General features: G+C 52.4%; 1 protein-coding gene across 6 annotated transcripts in view; it reads left to right on the forward strand.

Moving 5' to 3' along the window:
- The window catches only part of LOC147094885 (autism susceptibility gene 2 protein homolog), a 138,627-nt gene that overhangs the window by 91,129 nt on the left and 26,416 nt on the right, over positions 1-21,082 (forward strand). For 3 of the 6 annotated variants that reach the window (XM_085974511.1, XM_085974513.1, XM_085974507.1), the window contains 11 exons: positions 3,472-3,564; positions 4,762-4,797; positions 5,161-5,190; positions 6,142-6,234; positions 6,771-6,822; positions 7,731-8,136; positions 8,992-9,263; positions 10,386-10,615; positions 13,518-13,613; positions 17,224-17,292; positions 19,779-19,808. In XM_085974511.1, coding sequence (XP_085830637.1) covers positions 3,472-3,564; positions 4,762-4,797; positions 5,161-5,190; positions 6,142-6,234; positions 6,771-6,822; positions 7,731-8,136; positions 8,992-9,263; positions 10,386-10,615; positions 13,518-13,613; positions 17,224-17,292; positions 19,779-19,808 — 1,407 coding nt within the window. The remainder of the gene's footprint in view (positions 1-3,471; positions 3,565-4,761; positions 4,798-5,160; positions 5,191-6,141; positions 6,235-6,770; positions 6,823-7,730; positions 8,137-8,991; positions 9,264-10,385; positions 10,616-13,517; positions 13,614-17,223; positions 17,293-19,778; positions 19,809-21,082) is intronic. The other 3 variants (XM_085974508.1, XM_085974512.1, XM_085974510.1) reach the window with 3 other exon arrangements.

Consider the following 21,082-nt stretch of genomic DNA (forward strand, 5'->3'; position numbering starts at 1 on the left):
GACACTTGCCCGCGTTGAACTCCATTAAACACTGTTCAGGGGAGATTTAATAGAGGTGATCAGAATTATGTGGGAAACAGTTTCCACTGGCAGGAGTGTCAGCAGGTCTAGGGGGGAAGAGCAGCGGAGTGGGACTAATTGGATTCCTGCCAAACTATAGAACATCAGATCATATCTTCACCCTACAGACCCTAATTGACAAACACATTCATCAAAACAAAGGCAAAACCTACGCATGCTTTATAGATTTCCAGAAGGCTTTTGATTCCATCTGGCACGACGGTTTATTCCTGAAACTTATCGAAAGCGGGGTAGGGGGAAAAACATATGATGTAATTAAATCAATGTAGACAAACAACAAATGTGCAGTTAAAATTGGAGAAAAACAAACAAAATACTTCCCACAGGGGCGGGGGGGTGACGCAGGGCTCGCCAATCTCACCGACACGCTTTAATATTTACATAAATGAATTGGCAAAACTACTTGAACAATCTACAGCACCCGGCCTCACCCTATATGAATCCAAGGTTAAATTGCTCCTCTATGCAGATGACCTGGTTCTGCTGTCACCAACTAAGGAGGGTCTACAGCAGAACCTGGATCTGCTGGAGTCGTACTGCCAGACTTGGGCCCTGACAATAAATCCCCAAAAAACCAAAGTCCTTGTGTTCCAGCAAAGATCCAGACATCAGGGACCCAAAATAAATTTCACACTAGGAACAACCAAAATTGAACAAACCACTAACTACACATACTTGGGCTTAAAAATCAGTTCTATGGGAAATTTCCATCTGGCTGTGAATGAACTGAAAGAGAAAGCAAGAAGGGCTTTCTATGCCATTAAAAAATCAATCCAAATAGAAATCCCAATTAGCATTTGGCTCAAAATTTTCAAATCAGTAATTGAACCAATTGCACTCTATGGCAGTGAGGTGTGGGGACCGCTAACACAACAAGAATTTGCAAAATGGGACAAACGCCCAATTGAGATCCTACATGCAGAATCCTGTAAAAGTATCCTCCGGACTCAAAGGAAAACAGTAAACAACGCATGCAGGGCAGAACTAGGCCAATACCCATTAATAATCACTATCCAAAAAAGAGCCACCAAATTTTGGAAACACCTAGAAATGAGCAACCCCCAATGCTATCATTACGAAGCCCTGAAATGCCAAGAGAGGACCATAAAGAAGAATACCCTCAGTCAACTAGTCCTGGGACTCAGTGAAGTCACTACTGACACGACTAACAATAACCAGCCCCAGGACAGTGACAGCGTAACACAAAGAATTCGACCCAACACAATCGTCGCTAAGCAAAAGGAAAAATATCTGACATATTGGGCAGAAACAACAAAAACCCAAAGCAAACTCAATTGCTACTTGGCCCTAAACAGACAATACAACATGGCTGATTACCTGACCATGGTAAAGGATAGCAAACTGAGAAAAACCTTGACAATGTACAGACTTAGTGAACATAGCCTGGCGATCGAAAAAGGTAGACACAGGCAGACCCGGCTACCAAGAGAGGACAGGATATGCTCTCACTGCAGTCAGGGAGTGGTGGAGACAGAGATGCACTTCCTCACAGCTTGTAGAAAATATCAGGGCATAAGGGAGAATTTCTACCCAAAATTCACAAAAATATGCCCGGAATTCAGAAATTTGAATGACGACCAAAAACTCCCATATCTACCAGGGGAAGAGAGAGATTGTGTAACACTAGCGGCACACTATGTTACAGCTTGCCATAAACAGAGGGACAACCACTAAATATAAGAAAAGAGTATATATAAATTATATGAATGTATATTTATACACTCGGGGATATATCTGTTTATACACTGTATGGATAGATCTGTATTTTTGTGTACAAACATGAATGTTTTTCGATGCTTTGGCAACATAAGATGTAACTTGTCATCATGCCAATAAAGCGAATTGAATTGAATTGATAGCGCTTTCAAAGATGCTACATCAATTGCTCATGTTAAGCTGCGATTGATCGATTTTAGTTAACCAACGGTATTAAGGGATCATTTGAAGTCATGAGACACTTCATAACTGTTTCTATGATCATTAATCAACCCACAACATTTTGTTGCACTCGGCAGGAATTGCTAACATGTTTACTTTTTATAGAATCATAGATAATTGCCTGCACCCCTGTGGTTAATGAAAGGGATTTTAGAAACATAGAAGATAGGAGCAGGAGTAGGCCATTCGGCCCCTCGAGCCTGCTCCGCCATTTAATGAGATCATGGCTGATCAACCAAATTCAGTACCCTGTCCCTGCCTTCTCCCCATATCCCTTGATCCCTTTAGCCTTAAGAAATATATCCAATTCCTTCTTGAATACATTTAATGAACTGGCCTCCACCGCCCTCTGTGGCAGAGAATTCCACAGGTTCACCACTCTCTGGGTGAAGAAATTCCTCCTCCATCTCTCCTAAATGGCTTACCCCTTATCCTTAGACTATGACCCCTGGTTCTGGACTCCCCGGCCATCGGAAACATCCTTTCTGCATCTCGCCTGTCCAGGCCTGACAGAATTTTATAGGTTTCGATGAGATCCCCTCTCAATCTTCTAAACTCCAGCGAGTACAAGCCCAATCGACACAATCTCTCCTCATATGTCATTCCTGCCATCCCAAGTATCAGCCTGGTGAATCTTCGCTGCACCCCTTCCATGCCAAGAACATCCTTCCTCAGATAAGGCGACCAAAACTGCGCACAATACTCAAGGTGCGGTCTCACCAAGGCCCTGTACAACTGCAGCAAGACATCCTTGTTCCTGTACTCGAACCCTCTTGCTACGAAGACCAACATACCATTTGCCTTCTTAACCGCCTGCTGCACCTGCATGCTTACCTTCAGCGACTGGTGCACAAGGACACCCACGTCTCTCTGCACTTCCCCTTCTCCCAATCTATTGCCATTCAAATAATCTGATTTCCTGTTTTTGCCACCAAAGTGGATAACCTCACATTTATCCACATTATACTGCATTTGCCATGTTTCTGCCCAATCACCCAACCTGTCCAAATCGTACTAGAGTTTCACGACATCCTCCTCACAGCATAACCTCCCACCCAGCTTTGTGTCATCTGCAAATTTGGAGATATTACATCCAATTCCCTCGTCCAGATCATCCAAATTCAGTACCCTGTCCCTGCTTTCTCTCCATATCTCTTGATCCCCTTAGCCTTAAGAGATATATCTAACTCCTTCTTGAATATATTTAATGACTTGGCCTCCACTGCCTTCTGTGGTTGAGAATTCTACAGGTTCACCACTCTCTGGGTTAAGAAATTCCTCCTCATCTCAGTCCTAAATGGCTTACCCCTTATCCTTAGACTGTGACCCCTGGTTCTAGACTTTATTAAAGTGGCAGGGTGAGCTGACGATGACTGACCTATTTCCCCCACCCCCCCCCCCCCACCCCCACTTTGCTATTCCAACCTGCAGGTGAAGACCAAGGGCCAGACCAGAGGGAACGAGAGCACAGGTGGCGAGAACGGCAGCTCCCAACACAGCAGCTCGCGTGGCGCTGGCAGCGACGTGAGTATTGCGCGTGCATGTTTTATTTTTTATATGGCGATTCCAGAGCGAACACCGCCTCTGTTATACACATTTGGGTCTGCACCCACCCCTTTCCCTTTTAAGGCCACTGCGCAGATGTTCCCAGTTTGGTGGGGGTGGACAAAAGTGGAACACGTAGGTCCGAGGGTCAGCCAGAGCTCAATCGCTGCGTCACGGCAAAATTTGCAGGTTGTCGTGCGTTTGTAAATTTCAAGCTGCAGGTCAAAAAAAAACAACAGGCCTTTGTCTCTTTTGTTTTCAATACTCCTTTCGCACTCTGCCATGTGATGGGCGCACTCAAAATGTAGAGTTGAAAACTCGGTTGGTGTCCTATCGATCTACCGTGAGGAATCCGGGTTTCAGTCGGCCACATTTCCAGGGAAGCGGGCTGTAAATTCGTCCATAGCTGCGCCCCTCCCTATCTTTGCAACCTCCTCCAGTCCTAAACACCGCCCCCCCCCCCCCCCAGACCCCAGAGCACTGCATTCCTCTGGTCTCATGTGCATTTCCCCTACCCTCCCTATCTCTGTAACTTTCTCCAGCACTACACCTCTCCGACCTCTGCGCTCTTCCAATTCTGGCCTCTTGTCGACCCCCCCCACTCCCCTTGTTTCCAAAACACTCTATGGCCCTCTGCCCACCCCCCGCCCCCCCTGGTCCCTATATCTGTCACCTCCTCGAGCCCTTCAACCCACCGAGATATCTGCGCTCCTCCAATCCTGGCCTCTTGCCCATCCCCGATTTTCATCGTTCCACCATTGGCAGCCGTGCCCTCAGCTGCCTGGGCCCTAAGCTCTGGAATTTACTCCCTGAACACCTCGGCCTCTCTCCTCCTTTTTAAGATGTTCTTTAACACCTACCACTTTGACCAAGCTCTTGGTCGCCACACCTAATATCTCCTCAACGTGGCTTGGTGTCGAATTTAGTCTGATTTACACTCCTGTGAAGCGCCTTGGGACGTTTTTACTTGGTGCTGTATAAATACAAGTTGTGTGGATAAAGACTGATTTCGGGCAGGTTACGAATCTTACTAGGTAGGGGGCTTGTCCTGAGGTTTAGTTGCGAATCCTTCGGGTTCTGAGAATCACATGCAGGCCTGACCACCGTTGTGTTTGCGACGAACCGATCGCCGAGCCTCTACTGACTTCTTTCCTCTTTACTAATCTCCTTCTGTAGGTCTCTGTGCATTCAAGCTTGGGAACAGGATACTGTGTAAGTAGTCACCATTAAACTCCACGACACTTGTAAAATCACATCGCTGCCCATATACGAAATTCTCGAGGCTGGCTTGACGTCTCGTATCCGAAGGGACCGGCCCCTCCGACAGTGCGGCGCACCCTGAGTACCGCCCCTCTGCCAATGCAGCACTCCCTCGGTGCCGCCCCACCACCGGTGCGGCGCTCCCTCGGCGCCGCCCCTCCGCTGGTGCGGCGCTCCCTCTGCTCCACCGGTGCGGCGCTCCCTCGGTTCCGCCCCTCCGTTGGTGCAGATCCTCCCCAGTGAAGTGGTGTGTTAATCTCGTGACTCTATTTGCTGGTAATACTCACATTTGCTCCTATGTTTTTTGTTTTGCAGTGCGATATTGATAGTGATCCAGATGACAAGGTAAGGGATTTAATCATTCCCCTTCCCTTGCCTTCACAGGTATTTCAGCCGTGCGGCTGCTGTTTGTCGACTTTCTGAACTTGCGCACAGAAAGGCGTTGCAGCAAGAATCTACAGGATGGAAGTGGGAGCTAGTGTGTGACCCTTACCCACCCCCTCCCCTCCGCACCCCGGCGGGTCTCTGTCGAATCGTGAACCGGACATTCAGAACCCCCCCATCAATCATACTTTTAGAAGGTTAAGGGGTGATCCAGTTGAGGTGTGAAAGATGATTAAAGGATTCGATTGGGTAGATAAAGAGGAACTATTTCCTCTGGTGGCGGGGGGAGTCCAGAACAAGGGGGGGGCAGAACCTTAAAATTAGAGCCAGGCCGTTCAGGGGTGATGTCAGGAAGCAGTTCTTCACACAAAGGGTAGTGGAAATCTGGAACTCTTCCCCCCCCAAAGGCCACGAATGCTTGGGGGTCAATTAGAGCTTTCAAGGCTGAAATGGGTAGAATTTTGTCGGGTACCAAGGGATATGGAGCAAAGGCGGATAAATGGGATTGAGCGACGATCTGATTCAATGGCGGAACAGGCCCGTGGGGCTGAATGGCCTCCTCCTGTTCCCATTTATCGGTGGGGGGGGGGGCGGTGGTCGGTAGCTGCAGTGGCTTGGAAACAAGCCTGTGGGTTGGAGTCCCTGCACAGTATTGTGGAATAGTCTGTTGGTGAATTGCCGGAAAGCTGCCCGAGCGCAAGGCGGGGAGGGAGAGCGGGTAAAAAAAAAAAACTTGGCTTCGTTTCATTATCTTGCGTTTTGGGAGGGGCCGCTATCGCGGTGGCCACCAACTCCTTCCGCTGTCGTGCTTTCCCTCCCAGCTACCCCCCCCCTGCCCCCTCCAGACTTCGGTTCTCCCACACGGACCAGATGAAATCAGCTATAAAGTGCCCTCTTGTTTTGTTTCCTCAGCCCCTTGGTGCCGAGGCAGTGTGTTGCCCCAAGCTGGAATTTGCCTCCACCCAGCAACACGTTCTTCAGACCATGTGGCAAAGGATTTCCTTCGTGAGTTTACACAGTGTCGTAACTGACTGCGTGTCTCAGACTGTTCCTCGGGTGTGACAACTCTCTCCTCCAAAAACATCTCCCTTTGGGCCCCCCCCCCCCCTCCTCAATACCACCCCGTTAAACCTCTGTCTCCGCTCAGAGGGTCAGGTGGTTTATATATAGAATAACAGATACCCGGGAGTGAGTTACAGGCTGGAATCTAATTGAGGGGTTCGGGGGGTTTATATATAGAATAATAGATACCCGGGAGTGAGTTACAGGCTGGAATCTAATCGGGGGGATTTATATACTGAATAACAGATACCCGGGAGTGAGTTACAGGCTGGAATCTAATCGAGGGGTTCGGGTTTATATAAAGAATAACAGGTACCCGGGAGTGAGTTACAGGCTGGAATCTAATCGAGGGGTTCGGGGGGATTTATATACTGAATAACAGATACCCGGGAGTGAGTTACAGGCTGGAATCTAATCGAGGGGTTCGGGGTTTATATAAAGAATACTAGGTTGATAACTCATCCCCTCTTTATTCACAGGCCACCACAGACGATGGACTCTCAAACCTCTTCACCGCAGCTACCAAGATAGGTAAGTATTTCCTTGTCTTCGTTGTTGAAAGGACCTTTCTCTGAAGTGTTGTTACTCCCCCTGACCCTAGCTTGACCTGATCAGCTTCCATCCGTCTCACGTATCTGTGATTTCACCGAATGGTTTGCCCTTGGGTCGGGCTTCACCCCATGAGCTCGCAACCCGGCTTTCAACATGTGTGGAGTCGCTGACACTCAAGAGACTGGCGAAGTGGGCAGGGGTGTGACGACATAGCAGGTCTCCCCTCGGTTCAGCCTCTCCGACTGTGCAGCGATCCCTCAGTACTGCCCCCTCCCCCCGCCCCCAGCCAGTGCAGGTCTCCCCTCGGTTCAGCCCCTTCGCCAGTGCAGCGCTCCCTCAGTACCGCCCCTCTGCCAGTGCCGCGCTCCCTCAGTACTGCCCCTCCGCCAGTACGGCGCTCCCTCAGTACTGCCCCTCCGCCAGTACGGCGCTCCCTCAGTACTGCCCCTCCGACAGTGCGGCGCTCCCTCAGTACTGCCGGATGAGGGAGCGCTGTACTATTGGAGGTGCCAATTTCTGGATGAGACGTTAAACCGAGGACCCCATCTGCCCCCTCAGGTGGATGTAAAATCCCACAACACTATTGGAAGAGGAGCCAGGGAGCTCGCCCTGGTGTTGTGGGGCCAATATATTTCCCTCAGCCAACGTCACTTTAAAAAAAAAAAAAAAAAAAAAAAAAAATACGATCTGGTCATTTGTCACTTTGCTGTTTACTGGAGCTTGCAATGCACAAATTGGCTGCTGCGTTTCCCTGTATTTCAACACTTCGAAAAGTACTTCATTGACTGTAAAGTGCGTTGAGATGTCCTTAGCTAGTGAAAGGCGGTGTCTAAATGCAAGCTCTTTTGTTTTGGTCTGTTAATCGTGTATCCCGCTCCCCCCTGCAGCTTCGGACTTGAACGGAGCGGTGACTCCAAAGGGCGAAGCCAAAGTCTCCGGGTTGGAGAGGAGCCAGGAGCGGAACCAAGAGTCGGACAAGGACCCCCTGCAAGTGCCTTCCCCGCCCAAGGAGCTTGCGCCCCAGGCGGCCGCCATCTCTGGCCAGCCCCCGGCCTGCTCGCAAGCTCAGGCCGAACCCTCGGCAAGTGCCCAGGCCCGGACCCGGACCCCGGCTCCCCACCACCACCACCACCACCATCAGCAGCAGCAGCAGCGCCACCCCCCAACGCCAGCCCGGGTGACCCCACAGCCCAAGCCGCAGACCCCGGTGCAGCCTCAGCACCAGATGCAGCCCAAAGTCCAGCCCTTCACGCAGCACCAGCTGGTGTACAGCAACCTGGTGCCAGGCAGCAGGTGAGTTCCATCTGTGGGTCGGGGGTGGGGGGCGGGGGGGGGGCGCGTGGGTCGGGGGGCGAGCGTTGTAACTGGTCGGGGAGGAGAGCGGAACGTCACAGGGCAGACGCGACTAAACGGGCGGGTGAATCAGCTCCCTCTGTGGCCAATCACCCCCTCCCTCCCTTTCTTCCCTCCCTCCCTTTCTTCCCTCCCTCCCTTTCTTCCCTCCCTCCCTTTCCTCCCTCCCTCCCTCCCTCCCACCCTCCCTCCTCCTACCCTCCCCCATCTCTCGCTCCTCCTCCCCATCTCCCCCTCCTCCCCCCCCCCATCCCCGCCTCCTACCCCCCCATCCCCGCCTCCTACCCCCCCCATCCCCGCCTCCTACCCCCCCATCCCCGCCTCCTTCCCCCCCCCCATCCCCGCCTCCTTCCCCCCCTCTCCTCCCCATCTCTTTCCCCCCCCCCCCTCCTCCTCTCTCCCCCTCCACTCCTCCTCCCTCCCCCTCTCGCGTTCTCTCTCTCTCTCTCCTCCTTCCCCCTCCCAGTCGGGGCTGGTCCCCCCCCCCCCTGTGCAGGAGCAGTGGGATCAGGAGGAAGGAGGGGAAAATGGGCTTGGAGCCGATTGAGGAGGGCCGTCTCTCATAAAACAAACCAACACCGACCGATTTGGGCGGGAGGGGGGAGGGAAGCGGTGGAACGATGAGATGGGGAGGGGACTGGATGAGGTTTAGCGTCCTACGGGGGGGTGGGGGGCGATTGCAGGGAGCGCGATTTGAACTCCAACCTGTATTGGCATTATTTGACCTCTGCCCTCTCTCTCTCTCTCTCAAATCCCTCCCCCCCCCCCCACCCCCCCCCTTTTATCATCCGACAGCAGGAGCAGCACCCCGTCGAAACCTGTAGCACCCGCCTCGCAGCTCCCGCACCGGGCCTCGACGCCGTCATCGCTCTCGCTGGCCCTGACCAGCCACTCCAACACTCACGGCTACGCCCAGGCCCTGCGGCCCTCCTCCCACCCGCACCACCCCGGCATGTTCGCCCCCTCCCCCGGCCTGCCGCCCCCTCCCCCGCTGACGTCCGCCATGCTCCAGGTGGCGGGGCACCCCTCGACGGCTGCCGTGGCAGCGGCGGCCGCAGCGTTCTCAGGTAAGCGCCAGAGGGGGCGTGGGGGGGGGGAATTCGGGCCTCTGGGTTAGCGGCTTCAGCAGGACCCGGGGCCCCTGTGTCGCACCACAGCGCGTTGCCAAAACGAGGAACTTCCCCAATGGGGTGTTTCCCCCTGATGATTGTGCACGAGTGCGTTTTGAGCCCGCCGTTGGTGTCTCGGAGATGCAGGCTCGCATGCAGCACGGGGGGTGGGTGGTTGTGGGGGTGGAGGGGAGGGTTATGGGATTCGCTGGGTGTCGAGGTGGGGTGGTTTCGCTGGGGATCCCGCGGCCGAGCTGGGGGGATCGTGCGACCAGGCTGGGCGGGGTTGTGGGATTCACTGGGTCCTGCGTTAGAGTTCTCTGTTTGCAAGGAACCCCCCGCCAGCCAAGTTCCCCTGTTGCTGCTCTGATCGACTGTTGTAACCACGACCATGGTTTTCTCCAGCCCCTGGAAGCTCTCCCGATACAGCTGCCCCCAGTGCCCCGTCTCGCCTTTCGAAAGAGCGAGCCGCGTACATTTATTCACTAATTTATCCCAGGTCTCGGCAACGCCCCCCCCCCCCCCCCCCCCAGGCACTGCCGGCAAACTTGTTGGGCACAGTATGATCCCACAAACAGCAATGAGTTAAATGCCCCAGTTAATCCGTTGGCGAAGGGAGAAATGTCGGCCCCCCGGGACCCCAGGGAAGAACACCGCCCCGCCTCCCCCCTTTTGCTCTTCTTCCGCTAGAGTCCATGAGATCGATGGAACACCCACCCGAGCAGGGTGAGGGTCCCCTCGGTTTCACATCTCGTCCGAAGGGCAGGCAGCTCTGACGGTGTGGCACACCCTCTCCGTCTCCGGCCTGGATTATGGGCGGAGATGGGCTCGAGTCCCGGAGTGTGTGCGGGGGCTGGAAACCCAGAACACTCCCGACTTTTTGGAGCGCGTCGAAGTGGCCAAGCATCTGCTTGTTGTGTCTCACGGGGCGGGTCCTGATGCGGGCACCAGTCATTAAAGTTAATATTAAGCCGATCAAAACGCCCGTCTGAGGCGGTGGCGCGAAGCACGTGTATTTTTAACCTGTCGCGCGCTCTCTTTCTTTCTCTCTCTTTCTCCCTCTCTCTTCCCTCCCTCCAGAGCAAGAGCTGATTCGCCAGGAGCTGAATTCACGGTACCTGAGCTCCCAAGGCACGGAGCGGAGCGCGACGCTGGGCCCGCCGTCCTTCCAGTTCCACCAGCACAGCCACCAGCACCAGCACACCCACCAGCACACCCACCAGCACTTTGCCCCGTACCCGGCCATCCCTCAGGCCGGTGGCCTGGTCCCCGCTCCGGCACCGTCCATGGTGCGTACCCCCGGCCGAAACGTGAGGATAAGTAGAAAACGTGGCTCGTTGGCGTGGGCGAGGGTGGCAAGGGGTGGGGGCGGCGCGGTGGAGAAGCAGTCAACGTCTACGGCTTGCAGTTGCCTTGGGCATCCATTCGATGCCGGGTGACATGAATCAAGTCATTCATGAAAGAAAGACTTATGAAATAATACTGAGCGGCCTATGGGTGGCGCTGTCCAGGGAGAGTATAAATACTCGGGCACGGACCCAGCTTGTGCAGGACATTCTTAACAGGAACTAGTGAAGGACACAACTTGACCTCCATGTTGTAAAACAGTTGATTAAAGCTTTGTTTAATGCTTAGACCAAGTGCCTAGTAGTTTTCTTACGTCACCGGGCATCTGTGACACCTGAGCGAGGAAGACTGCGTGCTCTAATTGAAGTATCGGGTTGGCGGGCGGGGTGGGGGGGGGGAGGTGCGGGTCAACAAGGCCGATGAACAAAGCAGCCAACTATTGTACCCAGTGGCAGCTCTTTTTGCGCGCGACCGGTGCTTGGGCTCTTTGACCATGAGGGTCTTCACGGCCCGGGATTCGTTCCCCTTCCTGCCTGGCCTCCTCCTCCTCCTCCAACGGTGCGGCTTCCAGCAGGGCTCGCTGAATATCGGTCAGGAATGGGGAGCCCTGGTTAATTTCCCTCCCCACCCCCATGACCCCAAAATCCAAGGGTGTCGAAGGACCTGGTAGCCCCTCCGACACCCCACTGAGATCAGCGAGCTCCGCGCAGAAGCGCTGTGCGAACTTTGAGGCTCTGCCGCTCGCTGCGGGGTGGGGGGGCAGCTGCACTGCTTCGTTCACGGTTAAAGCGGCCGATGCCCCAATTTATGCCCCCGCCCCCACCTATCCTTCCAAATGCCTGGTTCCCCCGCATCGTCGCGCCTGGCCGTACAGACTGGACGTCTCTTGCAGGCCCGGGTCGCAGACTCTCATCGCCTGGGCAACCAACAGCCGCCCGCCTGACCGACCGCTTCAGCCCCCCCCCCCCGCTCTGCCCGTTGCGCTTCGCTGGGCGCCGCCTGGTGGCACGAGTCTAGCAGCGGCTGCGCGACTCCCCTCTCCTCCCCCCCCCCCGCCCCCCCCCCCCACCCACTCCCCTCAATGGTGGAGGGATGGCGGTTATTTAAGAAGGCATTTTCGGGTTGGCAGGCTGTAACTAGTGGGGTGCCACAAGGATCAGTGCTTGGGCCTCCGCTATTTACAATCTACATCAGTGACTGAGATGAGGGGACCGAGTGTCATGTATCCAAGTTTTGTGACAATCCAAAGTTTGGCGGGTAAGTAAGCTGTGAGGAAGAAGCAAAGAGCCTGCAAAGGGATATAGACAGGGTAAGTGAGTGGGCTAGAAGGTGGCAGATAATGTGAAATGAGAAATTATCCATTTTAGAAGAAATAGAAAAGCAAAATATTTTTTTAAAGGTGATGCTGGCGGATGTTGGTATTCAGAGGAATTTGGGAGTCCTTGTGCACGAATCACAGAATGTTAACCTGTAGGTACAGCAAGCACTTGGGAAAGCAAATGGGATGTTTGCCTTTATTGCAAAGGGGGTTGGAGTATAAGAGTAAGGAAGTCTTGCTGCAATTATATAGGGCTTTGGTGAGACCACACCTGGAGTACTGTGCACAGTTTTGGTCCCCTTACCCAAGGAAGGATATACTTCCCTTAGACAGGATGCAATGAAGGTTCACCAGACTGATTCTTGGGATGGCAGGAACGGCGTACGAGGAGAGATTGGGTCGATTGGGCTTATACTCGCTGGAGTTTAGAAGAATGAGAGGGGATCTCATTGAAACTTATAAAATTCTAACAGGACTAGACAGACTAGATGCAGGAAGGATGTTCCCGATGGCGGGGGAGTCCAGAACCAGGGGTCACAGTCTAAGGATAAGGGGTAAGCCATTTAGGACAGAAATGAGGAGGAATTTCTTCACCCAGAGAGTGGTGAACCTGTGGAATTCTCTACCACAGAGGGCAGTTGAGGCCAATTCATTAAATACATTCAAGAAGGAGTTGGATATATTTCTTAAGGCTAAAGGGATCAAGGGATATGGGGAGAAAGCAGGGACAGGGTACTGAGTTTGGATGATCAGCCATGATCTCATTGAATGGCGGAGCAGGCTCGAGGGGCCGAATGGCCTATTCCTGCTCGTATTTCCTATGTTTCTGAGAGTGTTGTCCAATGAGGAGAGATTGAGTAGACTAGGCCGACACACTGGCGTTTAGAAGAATGAGAGGTGATCTCATTAAAATGTATAAAATTCTTCGTGGGCTTGACAGGGTAGATACTGAGAGGCTGTTTCCCCTGGCTGGAGTGTCGAGAACTAGGGGTCACAGTCTGAGGATAAGGGGTCGGCCACTTAAGATTGAGGAGGAGGAGAAATTTCTTCACTCGGAGGGTTGTGAATCTTTGGAATTCTCTACCCCAGAGGGCTGTGGATGCTCAGTCGTTGAGTATATTCAAGGCTGCGATGGGTAGATTTTTGGACACGAAGGGGATCAAGGGATATGGGGATAGGACGGGGGAGGTGGAGTTGAGGTTGAAGGTATCAGCCCTGATCTTACTGAATGGCGGAGCAGGCTCGAGGGCAGAGGCCTGCTCCTGCTTATATGGCCTTAATCTGGGACCTTTCTGCTCTGCTTGGACTCTGTCTCTCGCCGGGGAACGCTACACCACAGCGACAGCGGAACCGGAGATCGCAAGCGGTCCGTTGAATAGTTCAGAGGTGAACTCTTGGAGATCAGACCAATGTGCTTGTTTTTTTTTTAATCGATAAATATGGCTTCGGGTGCTTCAAAGCTCGTTGCATCCCGCTTGATTGTTTTTTTTTCTTCTGATCTACTGAATCGCACACTAACTTTTCCCTCCTGTCCTTCGCTTCCCCAGTATTTCCAGGCCTACCACGCTCCAGTCTCTGGGATCCCCTCTGTGCTGCCCCCGGCTGGCCCCTTCAGTTCCCTGCAGGGTGCCTTCCAACCCAAGGTACTGTCGCTCTCTCGCTCTCTTTCTTAACAGGTGAACGGTCATTCAAGCTCGGCTTCCCCCCCACCCCCACCTGCCGCGCACAGCGGGCGCCGACACTACGTCGCTCCGCACCCACTTTCTCCCTCACCAGGAGGCTCCCTATTTAATCCACACCCGCAGCCACAATTTCATGGCGATTGATGTAACGCGGGATTTCCACACCCGCTGGTGCCGCGGGACTTGGCGTGAGCCACAAAACGTCTAGCCCCGGCCACTTCCCCAGCCCTCCCCCCCCCCCCCCCCCCCCCATCACCTGTCTGTCTTCCGATACAGTTATCCCAGTTGCAACTGCATCGGAACACAGGGACAGGAGGAGACCGTTGTTCCAACGTTCGACGAGATCCTGGCTGATCTGTGCAGAGGAACAGCCGGAGGCCGTTCAGCACCTCAAGCCTGTTCCGCCCCTCAATCAAATCGTGGCTCATCTGAACACGGGAATAGAAGGAGGCCGTTCAGCCCCTCGCGCCTGGTCCCGCCATTCATGTGATCGTGGCTGATCTGTACATAGGAACGAGGGGGCGCCCATTCAGCCCCTTGAGCCTGTTCCGCCATTCATCGAGGTTGTGGCTGCTCTGCGACCCAACTCCACATAACCGCTTTGGCCCTAATACCCTGGGCTAGCAAAAATCTTATCGCTCTCCGATTTTAAATTATTAATTGAGCTAGCATCTACTGCTTTTTGTGGGTGAGAGTTTCACACTTCTACCACCCTTTGTGTGAAGAAGTGTTTCCTAACTTCTCTCCTGAATGATCTGGCTCTGATTGATTTTAACGTTCTGTCCCCTTGTCCTGGACTCCCCCACCGGCGTAAAAAGTTTTTCTCTAACTACCCTATCAATTCCTTTCAAAATCCTAAAAATAACTCCAGCAAATCACCCCTTAACCTTCAATATTCCAAGCAACACGAGCCTAAGTTATGTAATCTCTCCTCATGACCAGCGCCCAGCATTCTGAGTGGCACTACCGTTCTGATATCACCCCTCCCCGCCCTGTGCCTTTTGCACCTTGTCCTGCTTAACTGTGGGTGAGTCACGTAACCCTCCTAAATTTGTTTCTCTGCTTTGCAGGAGCTCTCTAATCCGGCTTAGAAGAAGAACTTGCATTTCTGTGGCGCCCTTCATGACCTCAGGGCATCCCAAAGTGCTTTACGGCCAATTAAGTACTTTTTGAAGTGTAGTCACTGTTGTAATGTAGGAAACGCGGCAGCCAAGTTGCGCGTAGCAGGCTCCCACAAACAGCAATGTGATAAATGACCAGATCATCTGTTTTATGTGATGTTGGTTGAGTGATAAATGTTGGCCCCAAGACACCGGCGAGAACTCCCCTCTCCTGTACTGGCCGTGGGATCTTTTACATCCACCTGAGAGGACAGGCGGGGCCCTCGGTTTAACATCCCATCCGAAAGACAGCACCTCAGACAGTGCAGCGCTCCCTCGGTGCCGCCCCTCCGACTATTAGCATTGCCCAACATCAACCATCGCCATTAACCCTGCCCCCGCCCCCCTCTAACCCTCACCTCCTGACAACATGCGGGGAGCTCATGGACTTTGTTTCTGCAAGTGTCCCCTCCGATATCTCGACTGCGCTCGAGCAATGCCGGGGGGAATATCGACCGGTAAAAGTGCCCCCTCCGATCTCCTGACTCAGTTTGGGAGAGACATACAGATGTATGAATGTACGGTCAATGACGCACCTCTGGTCCGTCCAGACCGTCCCACGCAAGCGCGATACCTTGTGTATCACAACATATACTTCCCAACCCCACCCCAAACCATGTGAATCTCCTGGGAGTGGAGGAAAACCTGATCTATAAACCTAGGCCAATTTGTGGGGGGAAGAAATCTGGCAAATTCCTCTCCAACTGAGCTCGGTGATCGAAACTAGTCCAGGAGATCACTCTCGCCCTGAATTACCTACCTCTCTAAGAGGTGATCTCCATTCTAGCCAATAACAGGTCCAGCTCTCGCTTGAAGGAATTCAGCGACTCAGTATCCGCGAGATGGCAGCCTGTTCCAGAAGTCCACTATTCTCTGGGGGCAGGGGAGAAGAACCACCTCCTGGCATCTAAACTAGATCTGGCCTTACTGCAACTTAAATTTGTGACCCCTGCTCCTCCCTAACCTATTTAATTGGAACAAACTCAACAGGAACACAATCTATTCCCTTCATTATCTTATACACCTCAATCAGATCCCCCCTAAGTCTACGCTTCTCTAAGGTACCGAGTCCCAACTCTTTTAGCCTATCTTGATAACTAAAATGCTTTATGTAGGAAGTCACACAACACCAGGTTATAGTCCAACAGCTTTATTTGAAATCACAAGCTTTCGGAGCGCTGCTCCTTCGTCAGGTGAAGTGGAGAGAAGCATACAGGCACAGCATATATAGTCAGAGAAAACTGCCAGATGATTACAGGTAATCTTTCTAACTGCCCTTTATCACACCTCGGCAGAGAGGTAATCACAGCAATCAAAGGTGTGAATGGTGTCCAAATAGGTCAGTCAGGAAAACATTACATATGCTATATATGCTGTGCCTGTATGCTTCTCTTCACTTCACCTGACGAAGGAGCAGCGCTCCGAAAGCTTGTGATTTCAAATAAAGCTGTTGGACTATAACCTGGTGTTGTGTGACTTCCTACATTTGTCCACCCCAGTCCAACACCGGCATCTCCACACCATAAGATGCTTTAGACTGGGAATTAGTCTCGTGGCCCTCCTCTGCACCCTCTCCAAAGCCTCAATATCACCCACCATGTGAGGAGACCAAAACTCGACGCACTATTCCAAGTGAGGCCTGAACAAGGTCTTGTACAAGGACAAAACAGTATGCCTCGTCTTGTACTGAATTGTCCTCTGGATACACCCTATTTGCTCTAGCTATTGCTTCACGGCATTGCTCGTGTACCTTTTTCGAGATGTATGCACTAGAATGCCCAAATCTCTTTCGATTTCCACCTCCTTTAATGCCTTTCCCTGAAGGGTGTATGAAAGTTGAGCATTTGCCCTGCCCACGTGCATAACACTGCACTTATCCAAGTTACACGTCATTTGACAGCCGTGAGGCCAATCTCCCAACACATTAAGATCCGCCTGAAGCAGACGAGCACCGTCTACAGTCCTAGCACTCGCACAGATCTGGGTATCCTCTGCAAATTGGCAGATCTACCAGTAAAAGTGGCCCCCTCCGCTCTTGTGACTCCCTTCGAGCAATGCCAGGGGATATCGACCAGGGAAAGTGCCGCCACTGACCTCCTGACTGCGTTCGAGCAATGCCACGGGAGGTGTACCAGTAAAAGTGTGCAGCCCCTGTACTTCCTGTCGCGCTCAGTCGATGGCGATCCCTATTGTCCGAAAACGGCGCGTCCTCCCGTGAGCAGCCCGCCCCCCCCCCCGCATGAAGTGTGTGCCCCCTCCACGCATTGGTTGTCAATGGGCTTGACTCTACCCCGAGGTGATGCTGCGAGCCCCGTGAGCATTGCTCGCTGCGCTTGGGTGGGAGCTGAACACGGTGTTTGTCCCCGTTCTGCATGCAGAGGTCTAAACTTTTTGTCTGTCTTGCGTTCCAGACTCCCAATCCCGAGCTGGCTTCCCGATCAGGGCCGGTACCTCACGCCCTACTCCAGAAGGACCCCAGGGTAAGCAAGAGTCTGGCACGCGCTCAGTTTCGACTGGCAAGCCTGCAGCGCTTATCGCCTGAAGGGAGCCGTCTCGACGGAGAAAAGAAAAAACGCACTTGCATTTCTACAGCGCCTTTTGTGCCTCAGGACGACCCAAAGCGCTTCACAGCCAATGGATTACTTTTTTGAAATGTAGCCACTGTTGTGTAGGGCAACGTGGCAGTCAATGTGCGCACAGCAAGCACACAAACAGCAATGTGATAAATGACCAGATGATTTTTTTTTAGTGATGTTTGTTGAGGGATAAATATTGGTCCCTGGACACTGAGGAGAACTCCCCTTTGCTGCTCTTCTAATAGAGTTGTGGGATTTTACATCCACCTGGCGGTGCCCTCGGTTTGACGTCTGATCGGAAAGAACGTACCTCCGACCGCGCGGCCCTCCCTCGGCGCTGCCCCTCCGACCGCGCGGCCCTCCCTCGGCGCTGCCCCTCCGACCGCGCGGCCCTCCCTCGGCGCTGCCCCTCCGACCGCGCGGCCCTCCCTCGGGCAACTGGGAAGTGTCGGCCTCGATTTATAGGAGGCTCAAGACTCTGGAGAGCGTGGGGCTCAAACCCACAACCTCCTGACTCCGAGGAGACGAACTGAGTGAAATTGACAGGGCCCCGGATTAAATCCCATCGATTCACGACTGTCACCAGTACAAGCATTCGACATGTCCCAACGGATCGGCAATGTAGAAAGATTTCACTGCCCGCCCCCCTCCACCTCACTTGCCAGTACGGTTGATTCTGTTGACAAAACTGGTCGCCACCTCCTCCTCTGTTCCTCTAACCCACCATCGACGACTCCCCAGTTTGTCTGTTTGCTCTCTAATATTCGGATTCTCTTTAAGTAGCTGCTCTCCATCCGCCCCTCGATTTCTTGACTCACCGCTCTTGAAACGCTCCTCACTGTATCAGCCGTAGCTCAGTAATTGCATTCTCGGGAGGGTTGCTAAAGATTTCTCGTTCACCATTGGGAGAAGAGCAATGGAGAAGCAGTCTCCCCCTGCCCACCCTCTTCACCCCCTGCACCCCCCAACCCCCCCAGGCGTCCTGGGGCCCAACGCTCCTCCCCTCAACCGAACGTATAAATCCATAAGGGAATTCAGGAGAAACTTCTTTACCCAGAGAGCAGTGAGAATGTGGAACTCGCTGCCACAGGGAGAAGTTGAGGCGAATAGTATCGATGCATTTAAGGGGAAACTTGATAAACACATGACGGAGAAAGGAATAGAAGGATATGCTGATATGGTGAGATGAAGTAGGGTGGGAGGAGGCTTGTGTGTGGTCATAAACACAGGCACGGACCAGTTCGGGTGAATGGCCTGTTTCTGGGCTGTAAAATTCTATGAAAAGACCAGGACAATAACATTAAACGGTGTTAAATTCAAAGGAAATACGGGAATAACTCAGCAACTGGAGTAGTGGGAGGCGTCCAACAGAGGCTAGGTGGAACATCTTTAAAGGAATAATGCGGAGCATGTTGAATAAATGTCTGTGTATTGAGTAGAATGGGTCTATATTCTCGGGAGTTTAGAAGAATGAGAGGTGATCTCATTGAAATGTATTACATTTTTCGAGGGATTGACAGGGTAGAATGCTGAGAAATTGTTTCCCCTGGCTGGGGAGTTTAGAACTAGGGGTCATTGTCTCAGGATAAGGGGTTCGGCCATTTAGGACTGAGATGGGGTGAAATTTCTTCACTGAGGGTTGTGAATCTTTGGAATTCCCTACCACAAAGGGCTGTGGATGCTCAGTCATTGAGTATAGTCAAGATGGAGATCGATAAGATTTTTAGACACTACGGGAATCAAGGTACAGGAAACTTTGTGCTATCCGGCACCGACGGGACCGAGCTGCTGCCGTTCCCTCAAAACTGCCGGACACTCCAGAGCTAATGTTGAAACATACGGAGATTTCATCTCCGTATGAATCAACAAACCCCTCTAAACAGTCGGCAAGCGTCTCTAGCTGAAGCTGTTGCTTAGCTGCAGACGTTGCAGAGCTTGACTGTTCAAAAAAAGCAAAGAAAAGAAACGAAAAGAATAAAAAACGGCTCCTGATTTTTGCCGGTGGCTCGAGCTTGCCGGACGGTTCGCCTCTGAATAACACAAAGTTTCCTGTACATGGGGATAGGACGGGACTGTGGAGTTGTGGTGGAGATCTGCCGTGATCTTCTTGAATTGCGGACCAGGCTCGAGTGGCCGACTCCTACTTCAATTTCTTACATTCTTAGAAACCACGCAGATTAACTGGGGCTTTCAACTGATTTGCTGTTTCTGGGATCTTGCTGTGCACAACAATGGCCAGGGTAGTTGACAGAGTTTGCTATGCGAAATATATTCAGTTGTGGAGACGTGACTATTGGAATGAGAGCCTTTTTTTTAAAAAAAAATCCTAACTCTCTCTGGAGTCTGGTTAGTGAGATTGTGACGTTTTCTTTGTCATGTTCTTCCTACAGTTAACTGATGCATACAGACCAACTATACGGGTGAGTACAGAAATCTTATTCACTTAACTTTTCTTCCTTGTTATTTAATTTGTAACCCTTGCTTTCCAAACTGAGGAAGCAGCTCGCACACACGGAGCAGGAAAGGCCCAGGCTCCATCCCCGGCCTGTGCTGATCTCCCACCCGGTGTGGGACTGAGCCCCATAATCCAGGCCTACGCAACCCCGGTGCCAGTACTGTACTCTTGGAGGGGCAGTACAGGAAACTTTGTGCTATCCGGCACCGACGGGACCGAGCTGTTGCCGTCCCATCAAAACTGCCGGACAAACCAGCGCTAATGTTGAAACATGCGGAGATTTTGAGCTCCGTATCTGGCAACAAACCCTGTTGCTTAACAGCTTCTAAACAGTCGGCCGTACCTTGCAAGCGTCTCTGTACCTTAGCAACAGCTTCAGCGAGACCTTGCAGAGCCTGACTGGTGGAAAAAAAAAAGCAACGGAAAAAAAAACCTAACGAAATGGCTCCTGATTTTTGCCGGTGTACTGAGGGAGCACTGCACTGTCGGAGGGTTAGTACTGAGGGAGTGCTGCACTGTCGGAGGGGCAGTACTGAGGGAGTGCTGCACTGTCGGAGGGGCAGTACTGTGGGAGCGCTGCACTCTCGGAGGGGCAGTACTGAGGGAGCGCTGCACTCTCGGAGGGTTAGTACTGAGGGAGTGCTGCACTGTCGGAGGGGCAGTACTGTGGGAGCGCTGCACTGTCGGAGGGGCTGACTTTTGGATGAGGCGTTAGAATCATAGAATGGTTACAGCACAGAAGAAGGCCATTCGGCCCGTAGAGCCCGTGCCGGCTTTCTGCAGGAGCACTTCAGCTAGTCTCACTCCCCCGCCCTTTTCCCCGTAGCCCTGCAAATTTCTTTCCTTATCCAACTCCGTTTTGAAAGCGGTGATTGAGTCTGCCTCCACCACCCTTTCAGGCAGTGCATTCCAGATCTTAACCACTCGCTGCATAAAAATGATTTTTCTTACATCACCTTTGGTTCTTTTGCCAATCACCTTAAATCTGTGTCATCTGGTTCTCGTCCCTTTTGCCAATGGGAACAGTTTCTCTCTCTCTCTACTCTGTCCAGACCCCTCAGGATTTTGAACACCTCTATCAAATCTCCTCTCAATCTTCTCTGCTCCAAGGAGAACAATGCCAGCTTCTCCAGTCTATCACCATAACTGAAGTCCCTCATTCCTGGAATCATTCTCGTAAATCTTTTCTGCACCCTACAGCATTAGGAAAGCAAATGGTATATTGGCCTTTATTACAAG

This window comes from Somniosus microcephalus, unplaced genomic scaffold (genome assembly GCF_052327205.1).
Source record: "Somniosus microcephalus isolate GS21.2 unplaced genomic scaffold, FLI_Smic_1.0 unresolved_chr1, whole genome shotgun sequence".
In the NCBI taxonomy this organism is placed as follows: Eukaryota; Metazoa; Chordata; class Chondrichthyes; order Squaliformes; family Somniosidae; genus Somniosus; species Somniosus microcephalus.